Source organism: Pongo pygmaeus, chromosome 4 (genome assembly GCF_028885625.2).
Source record: "Pongo pygmaeus isolate AG05252 chromosome 4, NHGRI_mPonPyg2-v2.0_pri, whole genome shotgun sequence".
NCBI lineage: Eukaryota > Metazoa > Chordata > Mammalia > Primates > Hominidae > Pongo > Pongo pygmaeus.
In genome coordinates this window covers 24,781,322-24,798,225 of record NC_072377.2, presented here as the reverse complement: position 1 = coordinate 24,798,225, position 16,904 = coordinate 24,781,322, and the positions used below count along the sequence as shown (strand labels likewise).

The window sequence follows — 16,904 nt, the reverse complement described above, 5'->3', positions numbered from 1 at the left end:
TTTTTTAAAAGACTGAATCTTTTTTTTGTCCTCAAATAAAATCAATCTGTAGAACAACTGCCAAAAATGCCTACCTGCCAAACCACAAACAGTCAGGATCCCATTATTCTGTTCTGGGCATTAAATGCAACGAGGATGAGAGGGAAACAGCATACAAGGCATTTTTTCTACTAGACTTTAAACTCTGGCTTTACAGTAAGTGTGTCATACATCACGCCCTGAGCAGGACACAACGTTCAAATGTACTTCTTACCAATATGTTTTAAGGCCTTGCTTCTAATCATTTAATTCTACATTCCATACAAATATATCAGATCATATGGCAGGCACCACTCCAGGTAATTATTTAGTGCATCATATCATGGAATAACTCCTCTTTTTCTTCCTCAAAAATATTTTAAAATGCCATGTGGAGGCTGGGCGCGGTGGCTCACACCTGTAATCCCAGCACTTTGGGAGGCCAAGGCAGGCGGATCACGAGGTCAGGTGATCGAGACCATCCTGGCTAACACCGTGAAACCCTGTCTCTACTAAAAAAGATACAAAAAATCAGCCGGACGTAGTGGCGGGCACCTGTAGTCCCAGCTACGCGGGAGGCTGAGGCAGGAGAATGGCGTGAACCCGGGAGGCGGAGCTTGCAGTGAGCTGAGATTGCGCCACTGCGCTCCAGCCTGGGCGACACAGCGAGACTCCGTCTCAAAAAGAAAAAAAAAAAAAACCATATGGAGAATAAAACATCTAAAATTAAGGTCAGAATCAATGACTTAATAATAAACTTGTGATTTTAGGGCATATTTGTTATAGAAACCAAAGAGCTCCTTTCACTACATCTGAAAATTTGACTATAATTGCAATATGTTCTGTGGACAATAGAATTAAGTTTATGACTAAAGAACTTCATTATCTACACCGTAGTTCTTATTCATAGAAATTATTACCCAAAGCAGGTAAAACAGTTATATTTTTCTAATGCCTGTGATTTCTAGATAATGATTTAAAATTTCTCCGTTTGGGGGGATGAAAAGGCCCGTGGATGCATCGTCATGGCTTCACCTTAGGACATATATTTTAAGATCCTTTATTGCTGATACCTTCTTGCTACGGTAGTGTTTCCCTGAAGAACTTTGAGAGAAACTCAGGTGGTAAATATATGCCAGCTGCTATTCAGTTTGATTCTTCCTTGGAACACTTTATACTTTTACTTATACATAAGCGACATCATCTGCCCGCAAAAAAGACTAGTGTAAGCACTGTTTTTTGAATAGGTGGCTCCAGGCTCGATGCTTTACAAAGCACATTCATCCCTGTGGATTTAGCTTTTGATTTTAAGAGCCTTGAGTTATTTGTAAACACCCTGGAGAATCTCTATATTGTGTTAGGGAAGGGGCTGACGATGGAATTTTTTAGTTATGAAACTTTTGTCTCTCCTGGCTCTGTGGCATCATTAGAAAGTGAATTGTTACCAACAAGGGTTATTTTTATGTCAAGACTTTTTATTGAAAGGAAATATTTTGCTTATGTCCACTCACTATATAATTAGGGTAAAGAGCACATTCCAGAAAATATGGAAAAAGCATACCTTCCCACTTTTCTCCATAGCAACAAGTAGATAGCAAAAGTCCATTTGTAGAGAACCCCACGGCTCTGGGTATTAGCAAATGGTCTGGCAGAGAGGAAGCGGAAAATAATGAGATAGCATTTTTCTCCTTTTTTTTTTTTCCTCCTCTCTCCACTTCTTCTCAAATGCACACCTCTTCAGACTCACATGAATGGTAGGAAGGCTAATTAATGTATTTTTATTAGGTGGATACTTTATGTGGAGAAAGCATAAGTTTTTAAGTAACATAAGAAAAGGAAGAAGATATAATAATGATAATAAAGATGATGGTAATGATTATAGTCAACGCATATTGAGTCCTGATCATCAAACTGATACTTTCATAAGAAATTTTCACGCATTAACTCCTAATTTTACAAGTAACTGTGAGATTAGAGGTTCTACTTTGATTTATATTGAGTAAACCAGGGCATTCACTACATGGAGTAAATTGGCCAAAGTAACATAACAAATGAGTGGTGAACTTGGGAATCAAAGCAGCAGCTATGTTAGACTCCAGGGCCTGAACTGTAAACCTCCTGGTACACTAACAAGTGGATAATATGCAACAACATATTAGCAAATAAGAAGTTAGAACCAGACAACTGAATCCACGTGGGTTCAGAAGACTGCAGTAAGACTTAAAAGGATTGGTGAAGAAAGGATGCATTTTAAATTTTCTCTTGCAAAGAGGGATAAATACACTTCGATTCTGTCTGACTTTCTTTATTCTCTCTCAGCCTTGTAAATATATCCCTGCTAAGCAGTCTATTCTTATATATCATTTTTTAAAGTGCTGATTTTAATACTGGAGTAACATTCAATTATATGGAGAGAACAAGGGGATATAAATTATTTTTAATAGTAGTATACTTCCTATTTGTATGTGACAATATATTTTACCTTTGTATCTGAAAATAATTTAGATTACCTTAAGACGTCAGATAAATTTTACAAGGCAAAATGATATCCACAGCCCATATTGGTTGAGACCATTTAATAAGGTTGCTGCTGTCCCCTAGCTATTCTGCTATTGTTTTGTTTTGTTTTGTTTTCAGCTAATTATAGTCTTTATTGCATTATATTGCTCTTCAGCTTTACTTTTCCAAAATGTACGCAGAAGTTTAACTGTATCCAAAGACTGAGATATTGATATCATAAAAGCTGATGAATATAAACTGAATTTAAAATGTAAACACACTCTCAGCTAGGATAAGTGCCTGGAAAAATCTATAATAGAAAAAATGCAATTATAACCAATACAGGGTTATTACTCAAAGCTAAGCTAAATAAAGTGGTATTTATATTTTTATTAATTTACATATCAAAACAAGTTTGAAAATGCATCTTTTTTTTTTTTTTTTTGAGACGGAATCTCATTCTGTCACCCATGCTGGAATGCAGTGGCACGATCTCAGCTTACTGCAAATTCCGCCTCCTGGGTTCAAGTGATTCTCCTGCCTCAGCCTCCCAAGTAGCTGGGATTACAGGCTCTTGCCACAACACCTGGCTATTTTTTGTATTTTTTTATAGAGGTAGGGTTTCACCATGTTGGCCAGGCTGGTCTCGAACTCCTGACCTCAAGTGATGCACCTGCCTCGGTCTCCCAAGATGCCGGGATTACAGCCATAAGCCATCCTGCCCAGCCAGAAATGCATCTTTTTATGTGAGAACTTTGATGCTGTTGATTTCAGCATTTGTAGCAAAAGGTATGATTAGTATGCTATTTCTTACTACTGAGCTAATTTGTGACAATAGATTGTAATGCAAAATTGAGCTAGAATGTTGAGATGGTACCAGCAATAACTATATTAATAAAGTATTTGAATCTTCATATTTCAGCATAAATTTCCCAACTAGTTTGTAAAATAAGTAGCCATATAATAAAATTTTCAAACAGAAATTTGACCGCAGTTGTTGAAATACATTTTGGTGATAAAAGTAGTCACAAACATAGGTTTTATAACAGTTACCACTTACGAGCGAAGGACCTTGGATAAGTTACCAATTTATTTAAAACTATTTCTTTGGGCAACCCGCTCGGGTCCCCTTCCACGCTGTGGAAGCTTTGTTCTTTTGCTCTTCGCAATAAATCTTGCTGCTGCTCAAAAAAACAAAACAAAACAAAAACAAACACACAAAAAAACTATTTCTTCATCCAAAAAAAGGTAAAAATTAAATGATATAATGAAGTATAACAAGGATTTAATAAATAAGTGTTCTTATTTTATATATTTGGACAATAAGGACACAAATATAGTGCAAACTCAATTATACTGGCTTGTACTTTTAACATGATTTTCCAAAATAATAATAGTACCCTTGTGCCCAATAATAACCGAGTTCATGACTACTTAATTAGGCTCTGCAGTAATTTTCTTTATTGCATTTTCTCATTATGTTAGTAGAATGATTGCAATGCTTATTTGTATGTGAGCACTTAATATCCACAAGATGCCTATATAAATTAAATTTGTTGCACAAATTTATCTTCCTAAACAATATTTTCCTTCCCCTTTTCTAGACAATCCCAAAGAGACAACACGCGTGGCTGTTTTTGTGAGAATTTTGGATGTTAATGACAATGCCCCACAGTTTGCTGTGTTCTATGACACTTTTGTATGTGAAAATGCCAGACCAGGGCAGGTAAGCCCCTACAGGATTAAAACTATGGAAAGATTTTAACTGTATGCAAAATATTTTCTTTTCAAAGTCCTGAGAGGAAAGAATACACAGAGATGGAAACACTCATATAGAGTCCCAATATCATTTTTAAAAACCATAACTGATGTTTTTAAAGTTGAAAATATTTTTAAAAGCCATATACCAGGTTTCATATTTCCTTTGTAAAGTTCTAATGCGTGAATAAAATTTTATTATGGCCACAAAAGTTGAAGCATAAGAAGAAATAACTACTTTCAAAATTATCAAAAACAAAGACAAGCAAACCCCTAAGACCCTCTGCTGTGTCATTAACTAAATCCTGATACCTGCTAGAGAGATGAGAGATTGAATACTGTGGAAAACCAGAGACAAACGTATGGGAGCAGCAGAATATTTAATCACTGTTCTGATGTGTGCAGATACGGTTTTGCATCAGGGCAGCAGAGTTTGCTCCTTAGACTTACGCATTGCATTTCATCATTACAGCAACATATGAAGTGCTTAATGACTTGGTTTTAGTACTTTAAAACATTTTTTCTGCATCAGCTTTGTTTGTAATTCTGTAAGTCTTTTCCTCAGTGGACTCATTTTGTTGATTGAAAAGCTCCAGTGTATGTGGCTGAAAGAGAATGCTCTTAATTGGTTTGAGTGCTATCTTCACAGAAGGAAGCTGCGTGGTATAAATAATAATTGGGAATCAAATGTGTTTTATTAAAAAAAAAAGGAAGCATCATGAAATTGTATTATGTTTTGACATTATTTGATACTCTTTATAAACATCAATGTCATTGTTACATTTTTATGCAAATTTTATTGTGGAATAATTCAAATTCTTCCTTTTGAAGATTCTAACAAGAATTCAATAGCCTGTCTGTTGTTTGAATATGGTAGAATTGCTGCAATTTGATTCATTTTTTTTAACTTGAAAATGTTATGGAAATGTTTAATTTGGAATATTTAAATGACTTTGCTGCTTCCCACTTACTACTTAATGAAACAGTGCGTGCCCCAAAAATACCATTCGAAATCGTCCTCTGCTTGGCAGTCTCAGCATGATATAAGCTGAAGTCTTTTCTCTAAGAGATAAATTACCCACTTTGCTACTGCTGCATACATTGCTCCCTCTATGGTTATTCTATTTGATTTTCAAAGGATATCTTTTCAGAGCATTCAAGTCATTATAAATACTGATTTACAAATGTATTCAAAATATACAAAATAGAAAGTATGTTTGTTTATTTTCCTTCTGCCTATTTTCTTTTTAACTATAACTGGCTCACAACGTCTCCATACCTTTTGGACATTTAAAAAACAGCTGGCATATTGAAGGAAAATAATCAAAAGATGATTTCAATAAAAAGGGAATTAGCCTATCTTGACCCACCTGATAGGAAGAGGATGATTAATATTTCTTGTTGAATTGGCTGCCTGTGCGATAGCCTCCCATACAGGCAAATTCTAATAAGACCAGTTTGTTAGATGTCACTTTGGTCTCATAGGCTGAAAAATGCCTCAGTTAAACTAAACTGTTATATATTAAGCGATGAGATTCTAGGTTATGACATCCTAGCAGGCAAAATCAAAGTGGTAATTTGATAAAATTCTTGTTCAGAGCCTTTTTAAAATTAATTTGTTAACTCTGACTCCCGTTCTCCTAGGAAAGCAGAAGAATGTCAGGGTTCCTAAGTGTGCTTTAGTTACTTATATGGTATATCTCAGTCCACCCAACACTCCTCTGAATTAACTGCTCTTTAAGAGTAGCACTTAGAACACCGACATGGAAAATTATCCATTCATTTGGTTGTGGACAAAATGAGGTGACAAATAAAACTAATGACCATTCCCTGCTCTTGCCTATTTTCTGATCTAGGGGTAGACTTTCTCCTTGGAAATGTTGGGACTTTTAACTGATGTAATATTAGTAGTCCCCTCATGTGCCTGCACTAGGCTGCTTGACCCTTCACCTTTTCCATCTCAGAGAGAGTCAGAGGACCTCAGCAAAAGAGAGGACAGAGAGCTAGCTGTTTTTGTTTTTCATTCTATCTTGTCTCATTCATGCCTACTCCTGGAGTCAATAAAATATATTTTAAGTAAATAAAATACATTTTAATAATTTTAATCTTCATGGAAAGAATTTAATACCACAGATTTCCCAAGGAAATCTGTATATGCTGCTTATATTTCCCTTCAATAGTATCTAAGTTTCTTATCAAACCACATGTCAACTAACAACAAATATGAAACCAAATGGCAACTAAGCCTTTAAGAAACCAAAAATATCCCATTACATATTTTCCATAGAAAAAGCTAAAACATATTAAAACGTAACCAGTTTTGTAACTTTAAATATCTTAAAGCCCATTCATTGTTCCAGACACCATAATAATATGATCACTGAAGCATTCCTCAAGTTGATTTAAGATTATTTCAGAATAGCCCAGTGAAAATAGAAATCAGTTCTATGCTTATTCCTTCCCTAACAACTGAAAAGCGTTCAAGGGTGCTTTTTTTTTTCTTTTTCTTTCTTTCTTTTTTTGTTTGTTTGTTTGTTTGAGGAGGAGTCTCTCTGTTGCCAGGCTGGAGTGCAGTGAGTGGCGTAATCTTGGCTCACTGCAACCTCCGCCTCCTGGGTTCAGTTCAAGTGATTCTCCTGCCTCAGCCTCCCAAGTAGCTGGGACTGCAGGTGTGCACCACCACACCTGCCTGATTTTTTGTATTTTAGTAGAGGCAGGGTTTCACCATGTTAGCCAGGATGGTCTCGATCTCCTGACCTTGTGATCCGCCCACCTTGACCTCCCAAAGTGCTGAGATTACAGGCTTGAGCCACGGTGCCCGGCCAAAATGGTGCATTTTACCAGCACAAAGGAGATGTTCTCATTAACAGAAACTCCAAGCTTTCCCATAGAAAAAGCTAAAACATATTAAAACTTAACCACTTTTCTAACTTTAAATATCTTAAAACCCATTCATGGTTCCGGACACTGTAATAATATGATCACTGCAACATTCCTCAAGTTGATTTAAGATTATTTTAGAATAGCCCAGTGAAAACAGAAATCAATTATATTGTTGCTAAGGAGATAAAATGTAAATGACTTATCTGTGCACTTTTCTTCATATGCTCAAAATGAATACTGGAAATCACTAGTTTTTGTTTGTTTGTTTCCCAATTGTGGCAAACTTTTTTATTGGAAATGGACCAAAATGAGTTTGTCTCCAGGACAAAAACAAAACAGTAGATGCTTATAGAAAGAGCCAGGGAAAATAATTTTACCTCCTTGTTGCCAAGTTCTGATATCTGTTACCAGTATTTATGGCACATTTACCGAAACAAAAGCACTGTGAGTTTTAATATATGGTTGAAAATGGAAAGGAAGACTAGATTGAGAGGTAAATTCAGAATATGAAGAAATTGAACACTAGATAATGTCTTAAAGGAAAAAAAAACCTATTATCTTGTAAAGGATGTAAGTGCCTCCATCTGCAATAGTGAAGTCTTAAGGTCATAAAAATATATTGTAATGTAATATAGATTCTGCAACACATGATTCTATTTTGTTTGTGTCATCTCTATGACTTTGGCTTACCCCTTTTATAATATTCATTGAAAATGTATAAATTAACTACTGATCTTTAAATCAATAGTGCTATAATATTTGATTAAAATAACACATTTTAATTAAATATCTTAATGTTAATTTTTAAAATTTCTTATATATATATGTAAAGATGTCACCATTTGTTTTTTGAACTGCATTATTTTGATCTGTAAAAATAAATTGAAATTATTTTACTTTGTAAATTTACTTTGAGGGAAAATATACAGTTGGAAATGTATATTTATTTTGAAATATTTGAGTTTCCATTTTCGAAGGCCATTAGCCCTATTTTTACATTTCCGTCACTTTTTGTGTCTGTATGTTAATGTTAAAATATTAATCTTAATGACTAAGGATTTCTAGTAGTCTACTGTCTTTTTTGATGTTATTCCATTTATGTCATTTTTTCCTCTTCAATATATTCTTATAAATGATTATTTGAAAATGAAATCCTTAAGAGTACATTTGACAGACAAGAAATCAGTGAAGAAATGTTTTTTCACTGAATTGAAACATCTTAAGTAGTATTAGTTAACAATATTTTGACTTTATTAATTTTAATATATTTATATTCTTGCTTTTTTATAATTCTTGCTTATATTTAATTTTAAGTTGCAATTAAAATTTAGTCAAATAATTATTTTGCTATGTTTTTAAAATGTACTTTTGAAATAATTCAAAGTTTTAAATGATGTTTTTCTTGCTGCTTATTTCTAGGCAATAAATATAAATCTTTGGTCCAATTATATTTCTTGTATCCTTTTGAAATAAATGATTAGGGTTTTAATTAAATAGGCTACTACCACAACTATATCACATTTTCATTGCTCTAAGACATTTTAAAAGAAAAGTAATCTAATACAGATAGTTGTAATAATTTCTTTATTTCTTGTAATTTTACACATAATATTTTTAACTTGAAATCACTTGTTAAACAAACAAAACATCAGCAACAAATATTTTCACCCGACATCCACACAACATTGAGTTAATGCAGTAAAAAGTGTATTGTTTTTAGTTAAGCATAAATTTGACTATGTAGGCATCAGTGTACATATTTAACAACTTTTGAGGCCGTCTTCAAAATTAAAATATGTAAAAAATATACAAATTGTATCGTAAATATTAGTTAAAGAACAAAAGGAATATAGATGCAAAAAAATCCTATTACATATATATACATCTTACATACATATTTTTATATTAGTTAATCATATCATATGTCCAAAGCAGTGATCTGATTATATATTAGGGGCTAAATTGTCTACTTTGCTACCATATAGTTTCTTATGTTTTCTCTTATGGTAAAATCAATCAGAGTTTACCCTTTTAAAATAATTCCCACATAATATATATGTTGAATTTTTAAAATACAATTTTATTGAAAGTGTAAGTTAATTGAACATTGACTGTCAAGGTTTCTAATAATGTTTAAGACTGTTAAAAAGTAATATATAACATTACCTATAAAATCTCTACAATCCTCAACCATTTTTCATTTTATTTTTGGGGAGAAACAAAGCATAGTCACAATAATTTCCTAAATTTTTCTGACATTAGAAAAACTCTTCCAGATCAATGTGTAAATGCATATAAAATAATCTCATTTTAAGTGCTATATCTAAATTAATAAAGCCCTAAATAATATAATTTTTTATTTACCATTTTGAAGTAAAGGGTACGATCCAAAAGAGATAGAGATGAGAGAGGGAAGATTATTAAAATCAAAGTAATAATAAAAAGATGGATTAACTCAAGGGTACATTCACAAGAAATAAAAGTCAATTATTTTGAACAACTTTAGACAAAATGAAGATCTTAAGTGCAGATTATACCCATGGATAAGAGATATATTGATGAGATATATTTTTCTTTTTCTGCAGCTAATACAGACTATAAGTGCAGTAGACAAAGATGACCCTTTAGGTGGACAGAAATTTTTTTTCAGCTTAGCTGCTGTCAATCCAAACTTCACAGTACAGGATAATGAAGGTAAATTTTAGAACTTGTTCACAGTGACTTATGATGATATTAACAGGAAATTTCCCGAGTGTAACCATTGCAATATATATGCCATATCAATTTATTGATCTGAGTTATACAATTTTGTTTTAATCAAGTATTTGATATATTTAGTAAACCCATCTTTGGCAATGTGTACGCTCTTCAATTTTAAAATAATAAAATATCTGAAAGAGGTCTCTTTATGGATGTTAAAAAATGATTGTGTCTTGATTAGAAAGGCTGGGGATAATTCTTACAAAATAATATAGGACACATAGGGTAGAAATATGAATGATTCAGTGAGACTCTTAAGCAGACTTCAGTGAGATTTAGCAGCAGCAGATTCACCAAAGCCAAATATGCATAAGGGAGATTTAGCAGCAGCAGATTCACCAAAGCCAAATATGCAAAAGAATGAGAAGTAGCCTGTGAGGTAATTCAGTACAAAGGCATTGTTACAAAGGTACTGTTGCAATGGCAAGATGCATGCCTTTTGAAGGTTAAAAAACCTCTTCTACTTTGTTATTGATTTAAAACATGCAACAATGCGTGAAATTTACCTAATCCATTTTCTTCATGAGTATTGGATTGATGTGTGTTCTGTATGTGTGTAAGCACACACGCACAGATGCACATAAATTTAAAAACACACATTTAGTATGGTTTTTCTCTTGGTATGCAAAATAGGCTTTTTGAAAAGAGAAAAGCCAATTGTTACCATCTATGTAATCTTGGTAAATGATTCACTTATAAAAATGTACCACTTTTAAAACAGTACTGAGGAATTACGTGAAAACCTAATAAATAAACAATTTATAGTATATTTCTCAAACTAATTATTTGTCTTATCTATATATTAATTGCATTGTACTTATTTTTTAGGAAAATGTATATCAATTTTATATTTTACATAAATATGTTTTTATTTATATGTTAAACCTTTGTTATCACATTGGGGAAAATTTACTAGCCCAAACCATTTGTAATATTTTAAAATTTGTTTTAGATAATACTGCCAGAATCTTAACCAGAAAAAATGGATTCAATAGACATGAAATCAGTACCTATCTCTTGCCTGTGGTGATATCAGACAATGATTACCCAATTCAGAGCAGCACAGGCACACTGACCATTCGAGTGTGTGCTTGTGACAGCCAAGGCAACATGCAATCCTGCAGTGCTGAAGCCCTGCTCCTCCCTGCCGGCCTCAGCACCGGGGCCTTGATCGCCATCCTCCTCTGCATCATCATTCTACTGGGTAAGAAACCTTAAAAACAATGGGAGCATTTTCTAGGATCTTTAGTATGATTTTGAAGAATTGTTGCTATTAAAATCCCTCCCCCAAAACCACCCCAAATTTTAAGATAGACATAAATTAACTATGTGATATTCTTTATATTAAAATATTTTATTTGATCGGAATATATACGAATATATAAAGAATTTTTGTTATAGTTGTAGTAATAGCGGAACTTTACCTAATGGGACCTAGAATTCATTCTAATGTGAATCAAAATATTTAGAAAAAACAACAACTGTCTTTCACCACAATGCAGTAAACAAAGGAAAAAGCAAGAACAATGAATGCAGAATGGCATGTGTAGGAGCTTGGAAATTTGAGAGACAAAATTCTTGGTAGCCATGCTGAATGTTCTCATGGAATTAAGAGATCTTTGGAACCTAGGTCCAGGTAACAAATGAAAGGAGACGCATCAGTGGCCAGGACCCCAATTATTTTATTGCTGGCTCATTATTTTCCTCCTGAGTGGTGTAGTAACAGAGTCTGGGGCAATGGTGCTTCTGAAACATCCTCCATACAGAAATCAAGTAGGAGTTGGAAGGGACGGAAGATAATAGTAGGGTCTCAAACCCCAACTCTGTAAGGTGGACATTAATCAATCTCAATAAGACTAAAAACAACAAAGATAAAGGTTAAGTTGATAACATTTGTTAGAATAACAATTCAAAAACTTGACATAGAAGCACTTCCCATCAGCATTCCTGTATTCAATAATTGCTAACTTTTCGTACATATAAATAAAGTTAAATACAACTTTAGCATTCATCTTAAATTTTAAAATAATGTAGACAATAATAAATTGTAGCAATATTTTTATGATTATAAAAAGAGAGCACGTTTTTATATGAAGTTAAGGCCTGCAACAACAAAAAAAAAGGATTAAAAATATTTCCACGTTCTTTATTTGACTTAATTATGTCTACTTCATTCTATAGATGTTTTCATTTTTCTACTTTTATTATAGCATTTATGCACTACACTGTGTGTTTAAATAACAGAAAGGTAAATTACTTATGACAGATAAATCATTAAATGGATGAATTGAATAATTCAAGATTAGATTTTTATGTAGTTCAAAGGAAATGAGAACGTGCATATTAAAAAAATACAAATTTTAATTTGTTACTATGAAATGAAATCCAGAACAAAACTTTTCTCTGTACTACAAAAAATATATACCTCATTTTATTTCATAGAATGAGAATTTGGTATAATTTTATTTTTATAATTTGACTTACCATTAGTACAACAAACATTGAGGAAAAGTTAATAAATGTGCTTTACAATAGTTGAATCCACAATTGCAAATATGAATAATATAAATATTTATTTGGGAGATTATACTTTAAATCATATAGAAAACTTGTTCTATTAAAATATGTAATTAAAATGAAAGTCTCTAGTAAGAATAATATTAATGGTAGTGAGTTTTTAGTATGTGTTTACTGTGTTTCAGACTCTCATTGGCACTTTGCCATGACAACCTTTTTCGCTTGACAAAAAATGTCTGGCATGTGTGGTGGTATTATTTTCATTTTATGCGTGATGAAACTGAAAATTCAAAGTATTCAGAACATATTCCAAGGTCACACAATTTCTGGGTGGTTGAGCTAAGGTACCTTGCTATTGCTATTAGTCAGTGTATACAGAGATTCCCAGTGGAATCTGTATTTCCACTTTTATTATGGCTGGATGGAGGCCTCACTATCTTACATATTCACTAAAATCGTATTAAAATAGATTTTTACCGGGTTTACTTTCCCCCCAAACAATGATACTTCATTTTATAATCAGGAGCAGACTGCTTTTAACTGCTTTTGAATTAAAATCAGATTAAGTATTCTCTCTAGTTTTATTAGTTTAAACCTATTTTTTGTGAGCATTTCTGTTATCCTAATCAAAAAACATTCAGAAAAGAGGGAAATGAACTTGGACTTGGAGCGAATCGTAATAAGTTGTCATTATCCTCAACATTAGAAAGTTTTGGCTGGACAAGGTCATTTGGTTGATGATAAATAATCTGAGATTTAAAATCTTTACACGTTTTTATGTGCATAAATATATGAATTTAGGCAAAATAAAATGGCATATTTTCGTAAAAGCTTGAAGAATGTACTTTTTAAAAAGCTCTGCCTATTTGCTTTTTAATTACTTGGCCAAGAACACTTATCAATGGCTAAAACTTTCTTTTTCATGACATTAAAAAAGTTTATTGTTTGCCCTCTCTCACAGTTGAAGACAAGCTAGTCTGTGCATTCCATGTTAATAAAAAAGAAAACATAATACCCCTTCATATAATAATGCAATTAATTACATACTCTTTAAATGTGTGTTCTAAGAAGCTAAATAAATACTTGTATCAATATTTCTTCATATATATATATATATATATATACACATATGTATCTCCAGTAAGAGTCTTCCCATCCTTATCTTATCTAATTGAGTTCACACTTTTTCTCTCAAATCCTTTTAAAGGTTGAGGATCAAAATGTTTGGGAATAATGAGTAAGGGTGAGAAACTCTAATGCAATCAGAAGAATTTGATATTAATTTTCTCTTATCATTTATGCTATTACCACTGTTTTGATTATGAGTATTGTCTCTCATTAAAGTGGGAAAATGTCCTTTTTGAGCAATACACTTTTCTATTATGAATCTAGCCAAGATTCATACATTTTTGGGGGGAGTTAATTCGGTGTTGTAATTTGAGAAATTTACTCTTTGCCATCTTGTAACCTAACAACTTTTTGGGGGGGGTCTCATGCAAGGTATATATTTTCATGGAAATGTTAGAAATTTCTAAATTCATCTAACTCTAAATAATCTGGGATTTTTTTCCAATAATTACAGCATTCTTTTAATAAAGTAACAAAAATATGTAAGTTTATCAGCAAAGCTATTTAACAGAAGTCAGTACTCAGTATCTTGTGAAGGATGTTGCTTTTTGCTATTGTGTAAAGGCTTTGAAAAAAGTAAGCATCGTGTTGTTCTTTTAAATTGTCTTACTTGAAGCTGAATTCAATTTGTGTAGATTTATACACACAAATTTTATATAGTATCTTATGTTCCTTATTTAATGCAGAAGATAAATATTATCTGTACAACGAGGAACCTTTTAAAATGGTTCCTAGAAAAATAAAGTGTAAGTCACTATATTTAAGGAATATTTTACGTTGTTTTAAAAATAAATTAGAAACACTGATCTTAAACACCACCCACCCTTGCTAAACCCTTCAGTGTCTCCCCTGACACCTCCCCCAAACTGTGGGAAGCACAAAATTAATCTGAAAGTCTAAGCTGTTATAGAAAGCCTGAGTAACTTGAACTCTTTTATAGTATTTCCACTCGTTATTTATAGTGTTTTGAACGGACATCTAATGTATCTTCTTGTTTTTTTTCAAGTTATAGTAGTACTGTTTGCAGCTCTGAAAAGACAGCGAAAAAAAGAGCCTCTGATCTTGTCAAAAGAAGATATCAGAGACAACATTGTGAGCTATAACGATGAGGGTGGTGGAGAGGAGGACACCCAGGCCTTTGATATCGGCACCCTGAGGAATCCTGCAGCCATTGAAGAAAAAAAGCTCCGGCGAGATATTATTCCAGAAACGTTATTTATTCCTCGGAGGACTCCTACAGCTCCAGATAACACGGACGTCCGGGATTTCATTAATGAAAGGCTAAAAGAGCATGATCTTGACCCCACCGCACCCCCATACGACTCACTTGCAACCTATGCCTATGAAGGAAATGATTCCATTGCTGAATCTCTGAGTTCATTAGAATCAGGTACTACTGAAGGAGACCAAAACTACGATTACCTCCGAGAATGGGGCCCTCGGTTTAATAAGCTAGCAGAAATGTATGGTGGTGGGGAAAGTGACAAAGACTCTTAACGTAGGATATATGTTCTGTTCAAACAAGAGAAAGTAACTCTACCCATGCTGTCTCCACTTCACAATATTTGATATTCAGGAGCATTTTCCTGCCAGTCAGCACAATTTTTTTTTCTCATTTACTTCTTAATTTGTTCATTAATTACATTAATTCTTTCCTGTAGGATGTCTCATGGAATATATACGACATTTTATTTAATCACTTCCAAGAGCCAAAGCTATGGAAATACAGTGTTGTCCATCTTAGTAAATAAAAGATAATTTCAGAAACATGAACAGGATAGTTCTCCCTTAAGCAACCTCATAAACAAGCCGCTTCTGTTAGATACATGTCCTGCCCTTGCAAATGAAGCTTTTAAAAAGGTGAAGAAAAATTTTAAGGTATATCCTGTTCTGTACATTAAATTAAAAAAATAAAAATGTACATGTGATGTTAGTAGGTGTGATATGCAACCTGGTATACAGACATTTGTGCAATTTCATTTCATCAAATTCTATCTGCTAATGTTTTATATTTATATTTTTGTATTTATTTTTAAAAAAATAAACCAGTTTTTACAACTACTTTGTCTGTAGCTTCTTTTTTTCCCTAGGATGGAAGACTTTCTCCCTGAACTAAATATCTTGATACCAAATTAACTTACATACAGGTAAGAACACAATGTCATTATCATTAGTATTGAAAGTGCTAACCAAATTAATATGATTTAGGTAAGAATTATTTTTCCAGTGAGTCTTGATATGCTGTGATATGTGGAAAACTCTTCATATACAAAGTAATAGTCATTTATAAAACACATAAAAATTTGCCATTTAAACAAACTTAAAACATGGCCATCCTTATGCTAAATATCTCAAGACACCAGCAATGCAGTAATTTCATTTTGTTTATATTCACTAAAATCATACCTGAAAGAATAAAACATTTTCTCTTTTTTTTATGGCATTCATGCCATTGAAGTTTATAGAGAATAATAGTTCAGGCAGATTTCAGACTAAAAGAATCCTTAATGGAAAATATACTTACCTCCCATGGTGACTTTGAAAATGCCTACTAATGACAGTAATAATGCAGAATATTCCATTAAGATACAGCTTTACAATTACATCAAGATTTTAAAATGCATGATACATTTGTTTGTAACAAAGCCTGCTTTTCTGTCAGTGATTCCATAGAAAGCAAGAAAATAAAAATAAAAAAATTAAACACTGGCAGCTAATTATCCAGAGTTCCTAAGAATCATGAAAAGTAGCTGACACTAACTGATTCCTTATTTCTCAACCTCCACAACAGGATTTATTTATAAAAGGAGCACTTTGTTGGGCATAGACTAGGAAGCCATGTTCCCTGCTGAGTATATTGTAAATAATACCAAAGATCAGTGTGCTCTCTACTTAGTGAAAATGCTGTGCTTTTGGATTGAATCAAGGTGCAATATTGACGTGTCCTTAATGTAGAATTATTTCAATCTTATTAAATGGTAATATTTTCCCAACTTCCAGACTGAAAGGGCCCACATCACTCTGAACACAGATATTTTTGTTTGCATGTTAGCCTGATTATAAAAGAAAAACAACATATATTCTAGTTAAAAATACAGTCATGTAACAAGACTAAACAATAACACAATTTGGCAGACTTCTTCTTTTCCAAGAACCCATTCATTTTTACTGAAGGCTAGGTGTCAAAAGGACAAAGTTTAAGAAACAAAAAAAATTTGATCATATATGTTGAACTAAAAGGAGAGAAAATCCTCAATATCCTAAAAGGACTACTCATTAAAAACAAAATCAGTTAACAATGGAAAAATAAAAAAGGTACAAATTGTAATAATTTTATATTA

The 16,904-nt window shown here is 32.7% G+C and overlaps 1 protein-coding gene across 2 annotated transcripts in view; it reads left to right on the top strand.

The window, feature by feature from the left end:
• CDH10 (cadherin 10) overlaps window positions 1-15,624 on the top strand; it is a 163,069-nt gene extending 147,445 nt beyond the window's left edge. For both annotated transcript variants that reach the window (XM_054489488.2, XM_063664684.1), the window contains 4 exons: window positions 4,122-4,243; window positions 9,744-9,852; window positions 10,871-11,122; window positions 14,570-15,624. In XM_054489488.2, coding sequence (XP_054345463.1) covers window positions 4,122-4,243; window positions 9,744-9,852; window positions 10,871-11,122; window positions 14,570-15,060 — 974 coding nt within the window. In that variant the 3' untranslated portion in view covers window positions 15,061-15,624. The remainder of the gene's footprint in view (window positions 1-4,121; window positions 4,244-9,743; window positions 9,853-10,870; window positions 11,123-14,569) is intronic.
• The last annotated feature ends 1,280 nt before the right edge of the window (window positions 15,625-16,904 follow it).